At 42.8% G+C, this 15812-nt stretch overlaps 1 protein-coding gene across 1 annotated transcript in view; it reads left to right on the forward strand.

Annotated features, from left to right (window-relative positions):
- Window positions 1-11903: 11903 nt before the first annotated feature.
- The window catches only part of SLC1A7 (solute carrier family 1 member 7), a 50742-nt gene continuing 46833 nt past the window's right edge, over window positions 11904-15812 (forward strand). Inside the window, exon 1 of the mRNA XM_082429927.1 lies at window positions 11904-15034. Coding sequence (XP_082286053.1) covers window positions 14858-15034 — 177 coding nt within the window. The 5' untranslated portion in view covers window positions 11904-14857. The remainder of the gene's footprint in view (window positions 15035-15812) is intronic.

Consider the following 15812-nt stretch of genomic DNA (forward strand, 5'->3'; position numbering starts at 1 on the left):
TCAATGTGATACACCATATTAACAAATTGAAGAATAAAAACCATATGATCATCTCAATAGATGCAGAAAAAACTTTTGACAAAATTCAACACCCATTTATGACAAAAACTCTCCAGAAAGTGGGCATAGAGGGAACCTACCTCAACATAATATAGGCCATATACGACAAACCCACCACAAACATCATTATGAATGGTGAAAAACTGAAAGCATTTCCTCTAGGATCAGGAACAAGACAAGGATGTCCACTCTCACCACTATTATTCAACATAGTTTTGGAAGTTCTAGCCACGGCAATCAGAGAAGAAAAAGAAATAAAAGGAATACAAATTGGAAAAGAAGAAGTAAAACTGTCACTGTTTGCAGATGACATGATACTATACATAGAGAATCCTAAAGATACCACCAGAAAACTACTAGAGCTAGTCAATGAATTTGGTAAAGTTGCAGGATACAAAATTAATGCACAGAAATCTCTTGCATTCCTATACACTAATGATGAAAAATCTGAAAGAGAAATTAAGGAAACACTCCCATTTACCATTACAACAAAAAGAATAAAATACCTAGGAATAAACTTACCTAGGGAGACAAAAGACCTGTATGCAGAAAACTATAAGACACTGATGAAAGAAATTAAAGATGATACCAACAGATGGAGAGATATACCATGTTCTTGGATTGGAAGAATCAATATTGTGAAAATGACTATACTACCCAAAGCAATCTACTGATTCAATGCAATCCTTATCAAATTATCAATGGCATTTTTTACGGAACTAGAACAAAAAATCTTAAAATTTGTATGGAGATACTAAAGACCCCGAATAGCCAAAGCAGTGTTGAGGGAAAAAAACGGAGCTGGAGGAATCAGATTCCCTGACTTCAGACTATACTACAAAGCTACAGTAATCAAGACAATATTGTACTGGCACAAAAACAGAAACATAGATCAATGGAACAAGACAGAAAGCCCAGAGATAAACCCACGCACCTATGGTCAACTAATCTATGACAAAGGAGGCAAGGATATACAATGGAGAAAAGTCAGTCTCTTCAATAAGTGGTGCTGGGAAAACTGGACAGCTACATGTAAAAGAATGAAATTAGAACACTCCCTAACACAATACACAAAAATAAACTCAAAATGGATTAGAGACCTAAATGTAAGACTGGACACTATAAAACTCTTAGAGGGAAACATAGGAAGAACACTCTTTGACATAAATCACAGCAAGATCTTTTTTGATCCACCTCCTAGAGTAATGGAAATAAAAATAAACAAATGGGACCTAATGAAACCTAAAAGCTTTTGCACAACAAAGGAAACCATAAACAAGACGAAAAGACAACCCTCAAAATGGGAGAAAATATTTGCAAACGAATCAATGGACAAAGGATTAATCTTCAAAATATATAAACAGCTCATGCAGCTCAATATTAAAGAAACAAACAACCCAATCCAAAAATCGACAGAAGACCTAAATAGACATTTCTCCAAGTCAACATACAGATGGCCAAGAAGCACATGAAAAGTTGCTCAACGTCACTAATTATTAGAGAAATGCAAATCAAAACTACAATGAGGTATCACCTCACACCAGTTAGAATGGGCATCATCAGAAAATCTACAAGCAACAAATGCTGGAGGGGGTGTGGAGAAAAGGGAACCCTCTTGCACTGTTGGTGGGAATGTAAATTGATACAGCCACTATGGAGAACAATATGGAGGTTCCTTAAAAAACTAAAAATAGAACTACCATATGACCCAGCAATTCCACTACTGGGCATTTACCCAGAGAAAACCATAATTCAAAAAGACACATGCACCCCAATGTTCATAGCAGCACTATTTACAATAACCAGGTCATGGAAGCAACCTAAATGCCCATTGACAGATGAATGGATAAAGAAGTTGTGGCACATATATACAATGGAATATTACTCAGCCATAAAAATGAACAAAACTGGGTCATTTGTTGAGACCTGGATGGATCTAGAGACTGTCATACAGAGTGAAGTCAGAAAGAGAAAAAGAAATATCGTATATTAACGCATATATGTGGAACCTAGAAAAATGGTACAGATGAACTGGTTTGCAGGACAGAAATTGAGACACAGATGTAGAGAACAAATGTATGGACACCAAGGGGTGAAAGCGGCGGTGGAGGGGTGGTGGTGTGATGAATTGGGAGACTGGGATTGACATGTATACACTGATGTGTATAAAATGGATGACTAATAAGGACCTGCTGTATAAAAAAATAAATAAAATTAAATTCAAAAAAAATATATATATATACATTTCAAATCAAAACAACAAGAAGAAAAAGACAAATCTGCTATCATGTTGGTAGATTTTAACACCCATCAGTAATTGATGGATCAAACAGACACAAAAAATGAGTACAGATATAGAAGATTTGAACTAATGTATTCTCAAGTTTGATTTAATGGATATACATATAACACTGCACCCATCATTTACAGAATACACATTCTTTATAGGCACAAGCCGAACATTTATAAAAATCAAATATTCACTGAGTCATAAAGCAAATCTCTACAAATCTCAAAGGATTACTCTCATAGATCCTCATTCTCTGTCCACAAAAGGGTTATTAGAAACCAAAAACAAGTTTTTTCAACCAACAGTGCTGGAAGAATTGTATATTCACATGTAGAAAGATTATTTATACCTTTAACTCACACCTTACATAAAAATTAATTCAAAATGACCATAAACCAAAATTTAAGAGCTAAAGCTATAAAACTTTTAGAAAAAGACATGGGAGAAAATTTTCTTGACTTTGGATTAGGCAAAGAGTTCTTAGATGTGACACTAAAGTCATGATCCATAAAAGAAAAAATTGATAAATTCAATTTAATTTTTAAAAATTGGGGGAATTGCCTGGCAGTCCAGTGGTTGGGACTCTGCACTTTCACTGCCAAGGGCCTGGGTTCAATCCCTGGTGGAGGAACTAAGATCCCGCAAGCCACACAGCACTGCCAAAAAAAAGAAAAAGGAAAAGAAACAGAAAAAGAGTAAAATACATAATAAAAAGCTATTTTTTAAAAAAATTTGTACTTTAAAAGACACTACTAAGAAAATGAAAAGGTAAGCCACAGACTGGGAGAAAATATTTGTAACTCATAATTCTGATAGAGGTCTTGTATTCAGAATACAGAGAACTTTCACAGCTCAAGAAGAAGAAGACAAACAACCCAATTTTTAAATAAACAAAAGATTTGAATAGACATTTCACCAAAGAAGATATATGAATAGCTAATAAGCACACTAAAAGATGCTTAACATTGTTAGTCATTAGGAAAATGCAAATTAAAACACAAGGAGATGCCACTTCATACCCACTAGGATGCCTATAATTAAAAAGACAGAGAATAATAACTGTGGGAAGGGGTGTGAAGAAATTGGAATCCTCGTAGGTTGTTGACAGGAATGTAGAGTAGTGTATCCACTTTAGAAAATAGCTTGGCAATCTCTTAAAAAGTTAAACATAAATTTATGTTTAACAACCTAGTAATTCGACTCATAGATATGCACTCAAGATAAACAAAAACATGTGTCCACAGAAACACTTGTACAGGAAAGTTCATAACAACATTATTCATAAAAGCCAAAAAGTGGAAACAATACAAATGTCCATTAACTGATGAGTGGGAAAAACAAAATGTGCTATATCCATACAATATAATACTTTTCATCAATAAGAGGAATGAATCACTGATACCTGCTACAATTATGGATGAACTTCAAAAATATTATGCTCAGTGAAAAAAGTCAAATGAAAAAAAAGACCACATATTTTATGGTTCCATTTATATATCTAGAAAAGGCAAATCTATGGATATGGAAAGCAGATTGGTGTTTGCCTGGGGATTGAGGATTGACTAAAAATGGGCATGAGGAGGTCTTTTGGGGATGATGGAAATGTTCTAAAATTGGGTTGTGGTGATGATTGCACACTCAGTAAATTTACTAAAAAACATTGAATTCCATGCTTAAAATGAGTGAATCATATGATAGGTAAATTATACCTAAATAAAGCTTTTAAAAAAACTAACAAAAAGATAAGTAGGAAAATGTTATTCTGGGAAGTTCAGAAACATACTTATAAGAAAACCAAAAAACAAAAACTCTTTTAGCAAGTTAGGAATAAGAGAGTACTTCCTTAATCTGATAAAGAGCATCTACCAAAAAACTATAACAGTAGCAATACTTACTGATGAAATGTTGAAAGTTTTTCTCTTTAAGATCAGGAACAAGACATGGATGCCCCAAATCATGATTTTCATTCAACTTTGTACTGGAGGTCTTAACCATGGCAGTAAGGGGGGGCGGGGGGGAAATATAAAATGTGGAAGGATTGAAATGGAAGAAGCAAAGCTATCATTATTTGCTGATAATATGCTTGTCTACATAGAATACCTCAAAGTATAAGAGAATTTGGTGCTCAACAGGATACAAAATCCAGGAACAAAAATCCGTTGTATTTCTATATACCAGAAACAAACAGAAAATGCAATAAAACAGGATACTATTTACAATTTCATCAACAAAAGTAAAGTATGTAGTAACAGATCTAAAAAAGGATGTTCAACACATGGAGAAAAATGATAAAACTATTGAAACAAGATCTAAATATGTGGAGAGATATATCATGTTCATGAATTGGAAGATTCAAAATCATAAAGATATCAAATTTATCAGATTGATAAAAATAATTTCCATGCAATTACAATAAAAATCACAATTTTTTTCTGGAACTTGACAAGTTGTTTCCTAAATTTTTTGTGCCTTTATTGAAAACTATTACATTCCTAAAAAGGAAGAAAAAGATATTTGCCTGGCAAAGTATCAAGAATTATCATAAACTTACAGTAATTAAGACAGAGTGGCATTATAGATCCAAACACACACGAAACTTAATTTTACTGCAGAGCAAACATTTTAGTTCAAGGTGAAAGGATAGATTTTTCAACATGTGGTACTGGGACAATTAGCTAACCTTAAGGAAAACATGATAGTAAACTCTTAAATTAGTCTTTAACCAGGTTGGTTAGACCCATATGAGAAAAGTAAAAGTACACAATTCTTAGAAATTTACATAAAAGAGTAATTTAATAGAGGAGGGGAGATTTTTAAAATAAGACACAGACAAATCATAAAGAAAAAGACTGATACATTCAATTACATTAATAGTTATAAATTCTGTTTATCTAAAGATACCATAGATAAGCCATAAACAGGGAAATACATATAAATGATAAAGAGTTAATATCCAGATTATATAAAGGTAAAAATGATTATATAAAGAAGATAAATCAATAAGAGAAGATAAACAACCCAATTAAAAATGGGCAAAAGAACAGGAATTTTACTGAAAAGGAAACACAGATGGCTCAAAAACACACTAAAATATATTTAATTTCAGTAATCAGGGTTACAAATAGACACCATAATGTAATACTATTTCACACCTACCAGATTGGCAAGAGTTAAAAATTAATCAGTACCAAATGTTGGTGTGCATGTGGAGCAAGGGAACTTTCATAGATTGTGTATGAATCTATCAATTGGTAAAAGTAATCTGGAAAAGAGGTGGCATTACCTAGTAAAGTTGAACATCTGCATAACCTATGACCTAGCAATTTCATTGCAATGTATATAACCTAGAGAGAGTTTTGCACAAGTGCAGTTGCAGTTAATGTTTATAGTGGCATTATTCATGATAGTCAAAAACTGGAAAAAACACAAATGTCTATCTACAATATATGAAAAATATATAATATTCCAGGGAATTCCCTGGTTGTCCAGTGGTTAGGACTCGGCAACTTCACTGCATGGCCCGGGTTTAGTCCTGGTCGGGGAACTAAGGTCCCACAAGCCGCTCAGCACAGCCAAAAAAAAAAAAAAAAAAAAAAAAAAAATATATATATATATATATATATATATGTATATTCCATTCATACCATGGAATATTACATAACATAGAAAAAAGAAATTATAGCTACACTCGATGACACTGAATCTCTAGAGCATGATGTAAAGTGGAGAAAAAATTCAATGGCATCAATTTACATAAGTTCAAAAATAGGCAAAACTAATACATTCAAATCTATAAAGAAAAGCAGTAGAATGATAAAACACAAAGTTTGGGTGAGTGGTTACTTTGGGAAGAGAAGAGAGAGATAAAATAAAATTCCTCTTTTAAATATTCAGCACATAAGATGGTTAAGACTTATGTTCTTAATCCTTAGATTTTACTGATCAGAGCTTGGGGCCGAGGGAAGCACAACAGCCTTCTGCTAGAGCGAACTTGCCCCTTCATAAGAGATTGGGGCCAAGGAGCTGAGCCAGCCTTACTGACCCCAACAGGAGCCAACCCCTGACCTTGACCTCTTGACTCAAGCTAACGGCTAAAAATTCTAAACACCATTGCCCATATTGTCTTCCTCAAGTGCCACATCACAATCATTCAATCAATCAATGCATTAAAGAGTCCTGGACTTAATGAGAAAAGATAAGATTTAATTACAACTCAGAACCAGCTCACTTCTGACCTTTTGTAGTCTTTTGAACACATACTCTCTTTGGAAGAACAGAAAAGTTTCATACTCCCCAGAGATTATGATGTGGACCTTCCAGGGGAACATTCTCTCTCCCCTAGCATTTTGGGAATTTTCTTGGCCGGCGGGGTTAGGTAGAAACAGTACCACCAGCCAAGAAGTTTTTGTTGAGCTTTACTCTGTGGCTCATGGAGTAAAAGAAAAGGGGATTTGTGTTTATGTTCCAAAAATGAAATTGTGGTATTGGGCATGCTTTTGAAAGCCAAACCTCCTTCAGAAGTTGCGCCATGCCCCTCAAGGGACTGTGCAGCACCCTTTCCTCCCAGAGAGGAGAACCACTTGATCAGATGACCAGTCTGCAGTTGTGCCCAGCTCTGGTGTCTGGTCTGGCTGTCTGAGAAGGCCCAGGAGGGCAGGTTTGTGAACTGCATCCCTGAACTCCTCATCGCTGCTCCCATGAAGTCTCATCTCTGGCCTGGAGATTCTCTGTGATCACTGCAGACCCCTCTTTGGCCAGGATGTGACTGAAGGAGTCCACTGGCCAGCCACCTGAGCCATTTCCTCTCGTAGGACCAGCCCCCAGCTCTACGAAGGGGAAATCCAAACACAGGTACGTGTGATGATGTGGAGAGACCTGTTTATAGTGAACTTTCCTGGCGGCCAGTTCTCAGCAGGATTTTCCTTAGTGTTGCCCAGATGAGAGTTTTCAGTGGTCACCACCCACCTCTACACCTGGGGTGGGGGTGGACTCTGTGAGGGAGAGGGTCTGGAAAAGATCGCTGAGGGCTGTAGCCCAGTGCCCTCCTCCCCTCACCCCTATCCCATTAGTTGCTTGAATCCCTTCTGCCATGTGCCCTCCAAGACATCTCCTAGCTTTTTTTGTTTTTCTCTGGGAACAAGGAATTTACTACCTTCAGAGGTAGCCTATTCCATCCTTAGATATATATGGTTGTCAGGTTCTAAAATGCTGAGCAATAGTGAAATGGGGATGTGGTGGGAAGGAGGGAAGGTTCAAGAGCTTTTGAATAAATTGCTCTTTTAAGTTTAAGCTTTCTTCATTGGGGTCTCTACACCTTGCAACCATTTACTGAGCAGTTAGTATGTGCCAAGCTCTGTATTAATTATTATTCATGTAAGATTCTATTGAAACTTCCCCAAACCCTATGAGTTATGTATAATTAATATCCTCATTTCATAGATGAGGAAATACAGATTCAGAGCAGTGAGGCAACATGCCTAAAAAGTCACAAGGCTAGTTAACGGTGGGGTTGGGTTTACATTCAGGTCTGTCTGACACCAAAGCCCTCTTCCTCACCACCGTGTTTGCCTGTCTCACAGCCCTATTGCAGCCTCATGAAGCAAGGAGTCATCTTTGAGTTGAGAAAGCTAAGGCTCTGGGAGGTCAAATGACTTCCCCGAAAGCATTCCTCAGTACTGGAACAGGAACCTAAATCTTTGCCCTTCCCTTGACTTGTTCACCCTCTGTCCTGAGCCTCTGTGCATTGGCCTACCTCAGCTTTCATCAGAAACTAAGGCTGAATCCATTCCCTGTTCAATTTCTTAATCTGATTCCCTAACATCCGTGCTCCCAACTCCCCAAGTCTTTCCCCAGTCACTGACCACTGTGGCTCTGCAGACAGCTGTCCTGTGTCCCCCACCCTGCCTCTCCCATTCAGCAACCACTGACCTCAGCACCTTCCCAAAGGAAAAGAGCATCTGACCGCCAGAGGCAGCGGTAGCAAAAGCCTGGACACAGATTGTACAGGAATCAGTGGGCAGGGGGAGGGGAGGGGGCTTGTCCCAGAAGAGGGTTCATACAGTTACTCCCATGCAAGTTAGGAGGTGGAAGCAAAGTCTAGACCATAAAGGAGACAGAGGCTGCAAAATAACAGCCAACAGCAGAACGATTCTTTGAGGAGTGTTTCCAGGTTTAGGGAAGACTGAAGAGTAGGGAGAGGAAGACCCCAATTCTGTTCCTGACCTGACACCTAGTTTCCAGTGACCTTGCCAGGTTCCCTTCTCTCTCTGGGCCTCACAGAATGTTCCAGAATGTCTAGGGCTCCCTGTGGTCTTTAAGCCTGGGTGTTGAATGCTGGTTCACTAAGTTGGTGGCCTTGTGGGCCCAAATGAGTGAGAAGCAGTGGGTGGAGGAGTAAGAAATCACCTGGACCAGACGGTGCCCTGCAGTCTGTTCTGAGCCCACTGTGGGTGGGGCCCCAGGTGCCTGCTGCCATAAAGGGGAGAGGTAGACATCAGAGAAGGCAGAGCAATGACGAAAGTTGAGCAGCTGATCCTAAGTTCTGGAGCAGCCTTACAGGGGATAAGATGTTAGGCATTTATACAAGAAAGAAAAGAAAGCCAAGAGCTGAATGACTAGGATAATGTACTACTTTGCTGTGTCTGTTCAGTCCACTTTTCTTATTGCTACCACATACATCTACAGGGTTTCCATGAAAGTAGCAATTTTGAACAATGTGACCCTGCCCCCTGCCCCTACTAGCCACAGATGATTGGTCCAAGCAGGGCCAATCAGAACCTTCCCTGGGAATTTTGGACTTGGAGTGAAAGGGAGCTCTGGTAACCATGTTTCCTCCACCTGGACCAGACCAGTAGTGGAAATGCTCCATTTTCTCCATTAGAGAAAGAATAATGTAGCACAAATATCACCACCAAAATGTAAGCCCTATGAGAGCAGAGATTGTTGACTATTTCTGTTCATTGCCATATCCCTAGAATATGCCTGGCACATAGTAATAATAATAATAATAATAGGAACATATCTATAGTGCTTATTATGATCAGACAACTGTCCTAAGTGCTTCACACATGTAATTCATTTAATCCACGTAACAACCCTATAAGATAGAATAATATTATCACCATATTTCATATAGGAAAACTGAGACACAGGGTAACTTGCCTAAAGTCACACAGATCATTGGTCTAGGAACCGGGATTCAAACACCAGTCATGTGGTTCCAGAGTCTGTGCTCTTAATCACCATCCTACACCAGGTGTCAGTAAACCTGTGTTGAAGGAAGAATGAATGAATGGATCAGGCAGGCAGAAAGGAGAGCGGGTGAGAGAGAGAATTCTGTAACAATTGAGCACCTAGTTCAGAAGGTCTCTGCAGCTCAGTTCTACTCTTGCCCTTGGGTTCTGTGAAAGCCTCACCAGCCAGTCTTGTAAACAGGACTGGTTTCATGGGCATCAGAAGGGCCCCATGCTTGGTTTAATGCTCTGCTATCACCACCTCTAAATTCTTTTTTTTTTTTCCTCTTACTGTATTTATTATTTTTTTATGTCAAGACATATATTCTCCTTGTTATCGTAACATTTTAATCACATTACAAATTGATTAGTGCTGTTTTCAGTGAAGAAAACTCTACTGAAGCAAGTTTAAGTGTGCGTGCTTGAACAAGTCCCAAATTTATGTAGGTGTGGCTAACAGTCCATTTATTTGATTCAATGGCTCAAGTGATGACAACATTGGTTTGGCACCAGCTGTCCTTGTCAAAGTCCCCATACACCAGGTGACCAGAAACTCTTTTCAAGGACTGCGATAGTTAATTTTATGTGTCAACTTGACTGGATCAGCGGATGCCCAGATATCTGGTTAAGCATTATTTCTGAGAGGGTCTGTGAGAGTGTTTCTGGCTGAAATTAGCATTGGATCAGCAGACGGAGGAAAGTAGATGGCCTTCCCCAGTGTGGGTGGGCCTCCTCCAATCTGCTGAGGGCTGGGATAGAGCAAAAGGAGAGAGGAAAGAGGAATTTGCCCCTTTTTTCTGCCTTATTGCTTGAGCTGGGACATATCTCAGAGAACTGAATTTTAAACGTTATTTTTCATTAATTTCATTTTAAGTAGTGCTACTGTATTGGACTGAACAGATCCAGAACTTGTGCCCTTCCCCTGTACCCCAGCACTTGACTGGATTCAGCAGTGCCTATGGAGGGGCTGAATCACTCACTGGCTCCCTCCGGTGCAAGGCTCTTTGGCAGAGCCTGACACATAATAGGTGCTCAACAAACAGCAACTGAGTGGTTTTGTGGGTGCTCGAGGCCATTTCTATAGATGAAGAATCTAGACAGGGGGCTGGAAATGGAAGAAGGAAGGCGACTGTCACAGGAATGTCACTTTACCCCATCCTCTGAGGCAAACACAGGAAAGGACCAGCCTCAGCGGAGGTTGGACAGCCCCTCGGTGACTAACGCTCACAAGAATCCACACCCAGCTGGGTTCGTTGTCCACAGAAAACCTTCCGAGAAGGGCCCAGCCTACAATGAGCTGGGAGACGTGTCGGGGAGGAGATGAAGGCGCCTCTGGTATGTCTCTGAAAAGCAGCCAACAAACCCAGAGCTGTCAACACCATAAACCCAGCTGGGAGCTCAGAGAGCTCAACCTAAACTCACTTTGATACATGGTGGAAGGAGTGAGGCCCCAGGCCTGCTGGCCGCTCCAGCCCACTGGGTTGAGGGTTCCCAGAAGCAGCTCTTATATCTCCAGCCTGGGCCCCTCTTTGGAACAAGCTCTCCTCTTGCCTCCCCCTCGACCAGCGCCTGCCCCCCACCCCCAGGTTAACTCCTGGCTTGTTCAGGTCTCTGACTAAATGACCCCTCCTCCGAGAAGCCTTCCTCCACCCACCTTCCTGGGCTGAGTTGGCCCCTCTGCTGGCCCTGGAGAATCATTAATAATTAGCAAATAAACTGACCCTGCAGCTGTCTACCATGGCACATCCTGCACAGGGTTGCCGTGGTGAGAAACAGCCCGACTGCAAACTCACTCCTGCAGAGTGGGGCAGCTCTTGTGATTTGGGGCTCTTTTTTGACAACACTGTTTATCTTCTCTGTCCATAGCATCTTAATCAGTGCAGCTCAAATCTCCCAGGAAGCATCTCCCGGGCTTCCTGCTGCCCATCAGTTTCAGCTGCTCTGGAGGGCAACTCCTTGCCCCTTGGGGCTCCCCCAGGCTCCCCTCTAACTTTGAGGATGAGCCATCAAGGTGTTTCCAAATAACACGATAACAGAGACTTAATTTTATTCTCACAGATTTTTACTTCCTTGTCAGAGCCACTTAAAAGGGAACTGGGGGTAGTTTCCTGGTGGCCTAATGGTTAGGATTCCAGGCTTTCACTGCTGTGGCCCAGGTTCAATCCCTGGTCGGGGAACTGAGATCCCACAAGGCGCGTGGTGTGGCCAAAAAAAGGGGGGGGTGGGGGAACTGGGGTTAATCCCCGGAGGTGACTGAGGAAGGGCCTGAGTTAGTGGGAGGGGAGGGAGGGGGGTGTGTATCTGGGGTGGTCAGCGAAGGTCTCAGGGAAGATGGGGCGTTTGACCTGTGACTTTAGAGACAAAGACCTTCCAGGCAGAGGAAATAGCATGCGCATAGGTGTGGAGGCCTGGGAGAGGATGCGGGGCTCAAGGAACTCAAAGTTGTTCGGTATTATAGGAACTCGAGGTATGATGATGAGCAGGAGGAGGTGGTGTGCTGGAGAGGTGAGCAAAGCTCCTGAGGACCTCGGAACCAGGGACTGCATCCTGGAGGCTGCAGCGTTCCAATGTGTATTCCCCAAACACTAGACCCACGGAACTCTCAGCTCCAGAAGAGGGCTGGGTTTCTGTGTCCCCCATGTGGAGACTTCCTCCAACATATGTTAGTTTTGTAAAGGTTTTGCTAAAACTAATAGTAACTACCTGTGAGTGTCTGCAAGGCACCAGGCAGGCATCACCAAATTTGACCCACCTCACAACCCTATGAACTAGGTCCTGTTGTATTATTCCTATTTCATAGAGAGGTTAAGAAATTTTATAGGGCGGTAAAGGTCACACAGCTGGTAAGTGGTAGAGCTAAGATAAGAACTTGAGCAGTTTGATTTTGAGCTTCCTGGAGTAAAGAATGGGCTTAACTTTGTTTCATCCAACTTTTCCTGACTTGTTTTTAATTATGGAAAAAATTTTGCACATCTAGTAACATTGCAAGACAATTGATTCTGTGGGCAATGGGGAGCTATTAAAGGGTTCTTATCCAGGAGCTTTCTATTTGATTTCCAAATATCCTTAGTATGCTTGTTATCAGTCACTTACACTTTAGTGTGAATTAGTCCTTTCCTAGAGCACCTCAATAGTCTTGCTACCTCCCCAGTACCCAGGAGGGATGACATGAGATGGTGCTATAAGAACATTTGCTTGAATGAATTGTAACTTCCCCTGTTGAAAACAGTGGGAGCAACAGAAGGAAAGGCCTGGATCCTGGGAGGTGGTCATGTCAGAGTGTGAGGGACAGGAGGCAGGCAGGGACAGTTGTGAGGACACCATGCGAACCAGAGTCTTGGAATTGAAATGCAAAAGCCAAACTCACCTACTTCACGGCTAAAGGCCAGGCCTGAACATTGATCGAAACGCAAATCCAAATATCTACTCAGAATGTTTTCTCTTTTAGACAGCAGCTAAACCACCTGGTCAACTGGAAAATGAGGCATTTGTTGGAGTTGAAGGTGCATCAGTAGATTCTTGCTTTTAAGAGTCAGAGTTGGAGGGAAAAAAATCACTCTCAGAGCCTGTATCCATCCCCACACCCACAAAGCTACTGGCAAAGAGCAGGGGATTTGGAAGTTTGGCTCGTTGAACCAAGGGATCCTTAGAAAGCACCTAGGCTGTTTCTCTCATTCTAAGGAGGGCAAGACTGAGGTCCAGAGAGGGCAAGGTCACAGAGCTGGTTGAGACCAGAATCTGAGAGTCCCCTCCCAGTCCGGGGCTCTGCCCATGGCTTCAGGGCCTGCACTGCAGTCCTCTCCACCAAGACCACTGGCACTTCCTTGGCCCTGTCCCCTTTGTCAGGGGAGGCAGCCTTGTGCACACACCGCCCACCACAGACCCACAGACAGAGCTCCCTGCTGTCATCTGACTGCCCCTAATGAGATTACAGACTCCTGGTGAAACAGACGAGAGTTAATTCCCTCTGGCTTTAAAGGGCAGGCCAGGCCACAAGAAATAGCAAAATACAAAACAAAACAAAAAACAAACAACCCCCCCAAAACAAACAAACAAAAAAACACCTTTATCTAAAAACGCTAAATATAGATGGTGACCCTAACAGCCATTTCCCTGCTTGGCATGTTGCAGTTCATTCCTGCTTTCACAAATGTTCTCTGGATGGAATGTTGCACCAGCCCTAACAAAGTAGATGCTATTATTATGTCTGCTTGGTTGGGGAAACTGAGGCAGTGTGCTCTTAAATGGCTGGTCCAGGATCACACAGCTAGTAAGTGGCAGAGCTGGGACTTGAATGTAGGGCCCTTGGGCACTGTCGTCTCTAAAAATAATAAGCCCTGAGAACCTACAGGGTTCCCAGCTTTAGGCTTAAAGCAACCCTGAAGGACATACCTCACAACGGGTAACACAGCCCAAGTTTGAACTCGGGTCCACTGGACTCAAATCCTACATTCCCCACAATATTGGGAAGCACCTTTGAACCCATCCACCTGTATATGTGGTGGGAACCAAACAACGTAGGCCTGATTTCCACTCTGCTACTTGCTAGCTCTGGCCAGAGTCCCATGGCCAAGGGACTCTGGCTCCTGGGGTCTCAATCTCATTTTACTTTCAGTAAAATGAAGGTAGGAACCCTGGGGTTGTTGGGATGATTCCCAATGGTTCACACAGGTGACGCAACTGGAACAGGACTCCCACACAACCTGCTCATTTCCCGACCTCTCTTTGTCTCAGTTTCCTCATCTGTGAAATGATACTTATAGTACTTACTTCTTGGGTTTAGTGTTAGGATTAAATGTGCTAATACAAGCAATGTGTGTCTAGAACAGCACGTGGTGTACAATAAATGCTTAATGCTGACGATTGCTAGCATTGTTAGTTATTTATTATTGCTAGTTTATTGTTATTTATTATTGCCAGTTATTGCCTTGCCTTCAATGCTTTCTGGAATGAAGTGGAGGTAAAAATCAAACCAACCAAACAAATGTCCCTCTTCTTCCTCCCACCAGTCCCCTGTCCCCTCCCCTTTCTAAAAGGAGCACTTGGCTTTGAGGTCTGACCCCCCGACCACGTGGCCTGCTCTAATTTCCCAGGCTCTAATCTGCTCCCGGCTCCTAATGATGCAGCTCGTAATAGGATTGTGGCCTCCCTCTGGGGAAACCACGTGGGCCATGGCCGTGGGGCTCGCAACTAGTGCTTAGCAACCCTGACCACCTGCCGGCTGAGGAGCCAGAGCCCCCAGCCAGGACCCTGTGCCCGGGCTGCCCTCCCGTGCATGGAATGGTGCTGTGCCCCGGGCCAGCAGGCTGGGCTCGCCATGGTGCTGGGTGCCATCCTGGCACGAGGGCGGGACGTGTGCCGGCGGAATGGACTGCTCATCCTGTCTGTGCTCTCTGTCACCGTGGGCTGCCTCCTTGGCTTCTTCCTGAGGACCCGGCACCTCTCACCACAGGTCAGCCATGCGGGGCATCACGGGTCCCCATCTCGGAGGGCTGGGTGGGCCTGAGGGATCTGGGGGTCACATTCCCACTCCGTGGCTCCCTGATGACATGACAGCGGGTCACTTTGCCTCTCTGGGTCCCAGTTTTCTCCTCTGTAAAGTGGGTGTGATAAACGCATTGCAGGACTAGAGTGAGAGAGGAAGTGGCTTCACACCAGCATCTCCAGGTGAAAGAGAGGTAAGGATGCCTTGTTGGAATAACCACAGGCTAAGAGCTGTAGGGGAGGGAAGAATGGGGTCCTATAAGCATGCAAAGCAGGCATCAGAGAATACCTCCTAAAGCAGCTCATGGGCAGAGAGCCGGAATGGGCATTCTAGGCAGAGGTAACAGCAGAAGCAAGGCAGAGGGGCATGAAAGGTTTGCGGGGGGCTAGGGGGTGGGCAGGTGGAGCAAGCTGTTCACAGCAGCTGGAACGTACGCTGTGAGGCAGGGGCTAGAGCACAGGGGCCATCAGGCCTCTAGATCCCACCACCGAGTACGGGCTTGGGGCAACCACGAGAAGCTTTGCGCAGTGATATGGTCAGACCTGAGCTTGGAGACATCCCTCTGGTGCTGAGTGGAGGATGGGGTAGTGGCGGGACTGGCAGGGGGCCAGGTGAGGGGTGAGACATGACAGTGGGGATGAACAGGGCAGATCTGAGAACTGTTTCCCAAAGAGGAAGCTTCAGGATGTGGAGGCTGATTGGATGCGGGGTTGGGGGGACAGGGAGGCAAGGCAGGCCCCCAGGG

Source organism: Balaenoptera physalus (assembly GCF_965194825.1).
Source record: "Balaenoptera physalus genome assembly, chromosome: 1".
NCBI lineage: Eukaryota > Metazoa > Chordata > Mammalia > Artiodactyla > Balaenopteridae > Balaenoptera > Balaenoptera physalus.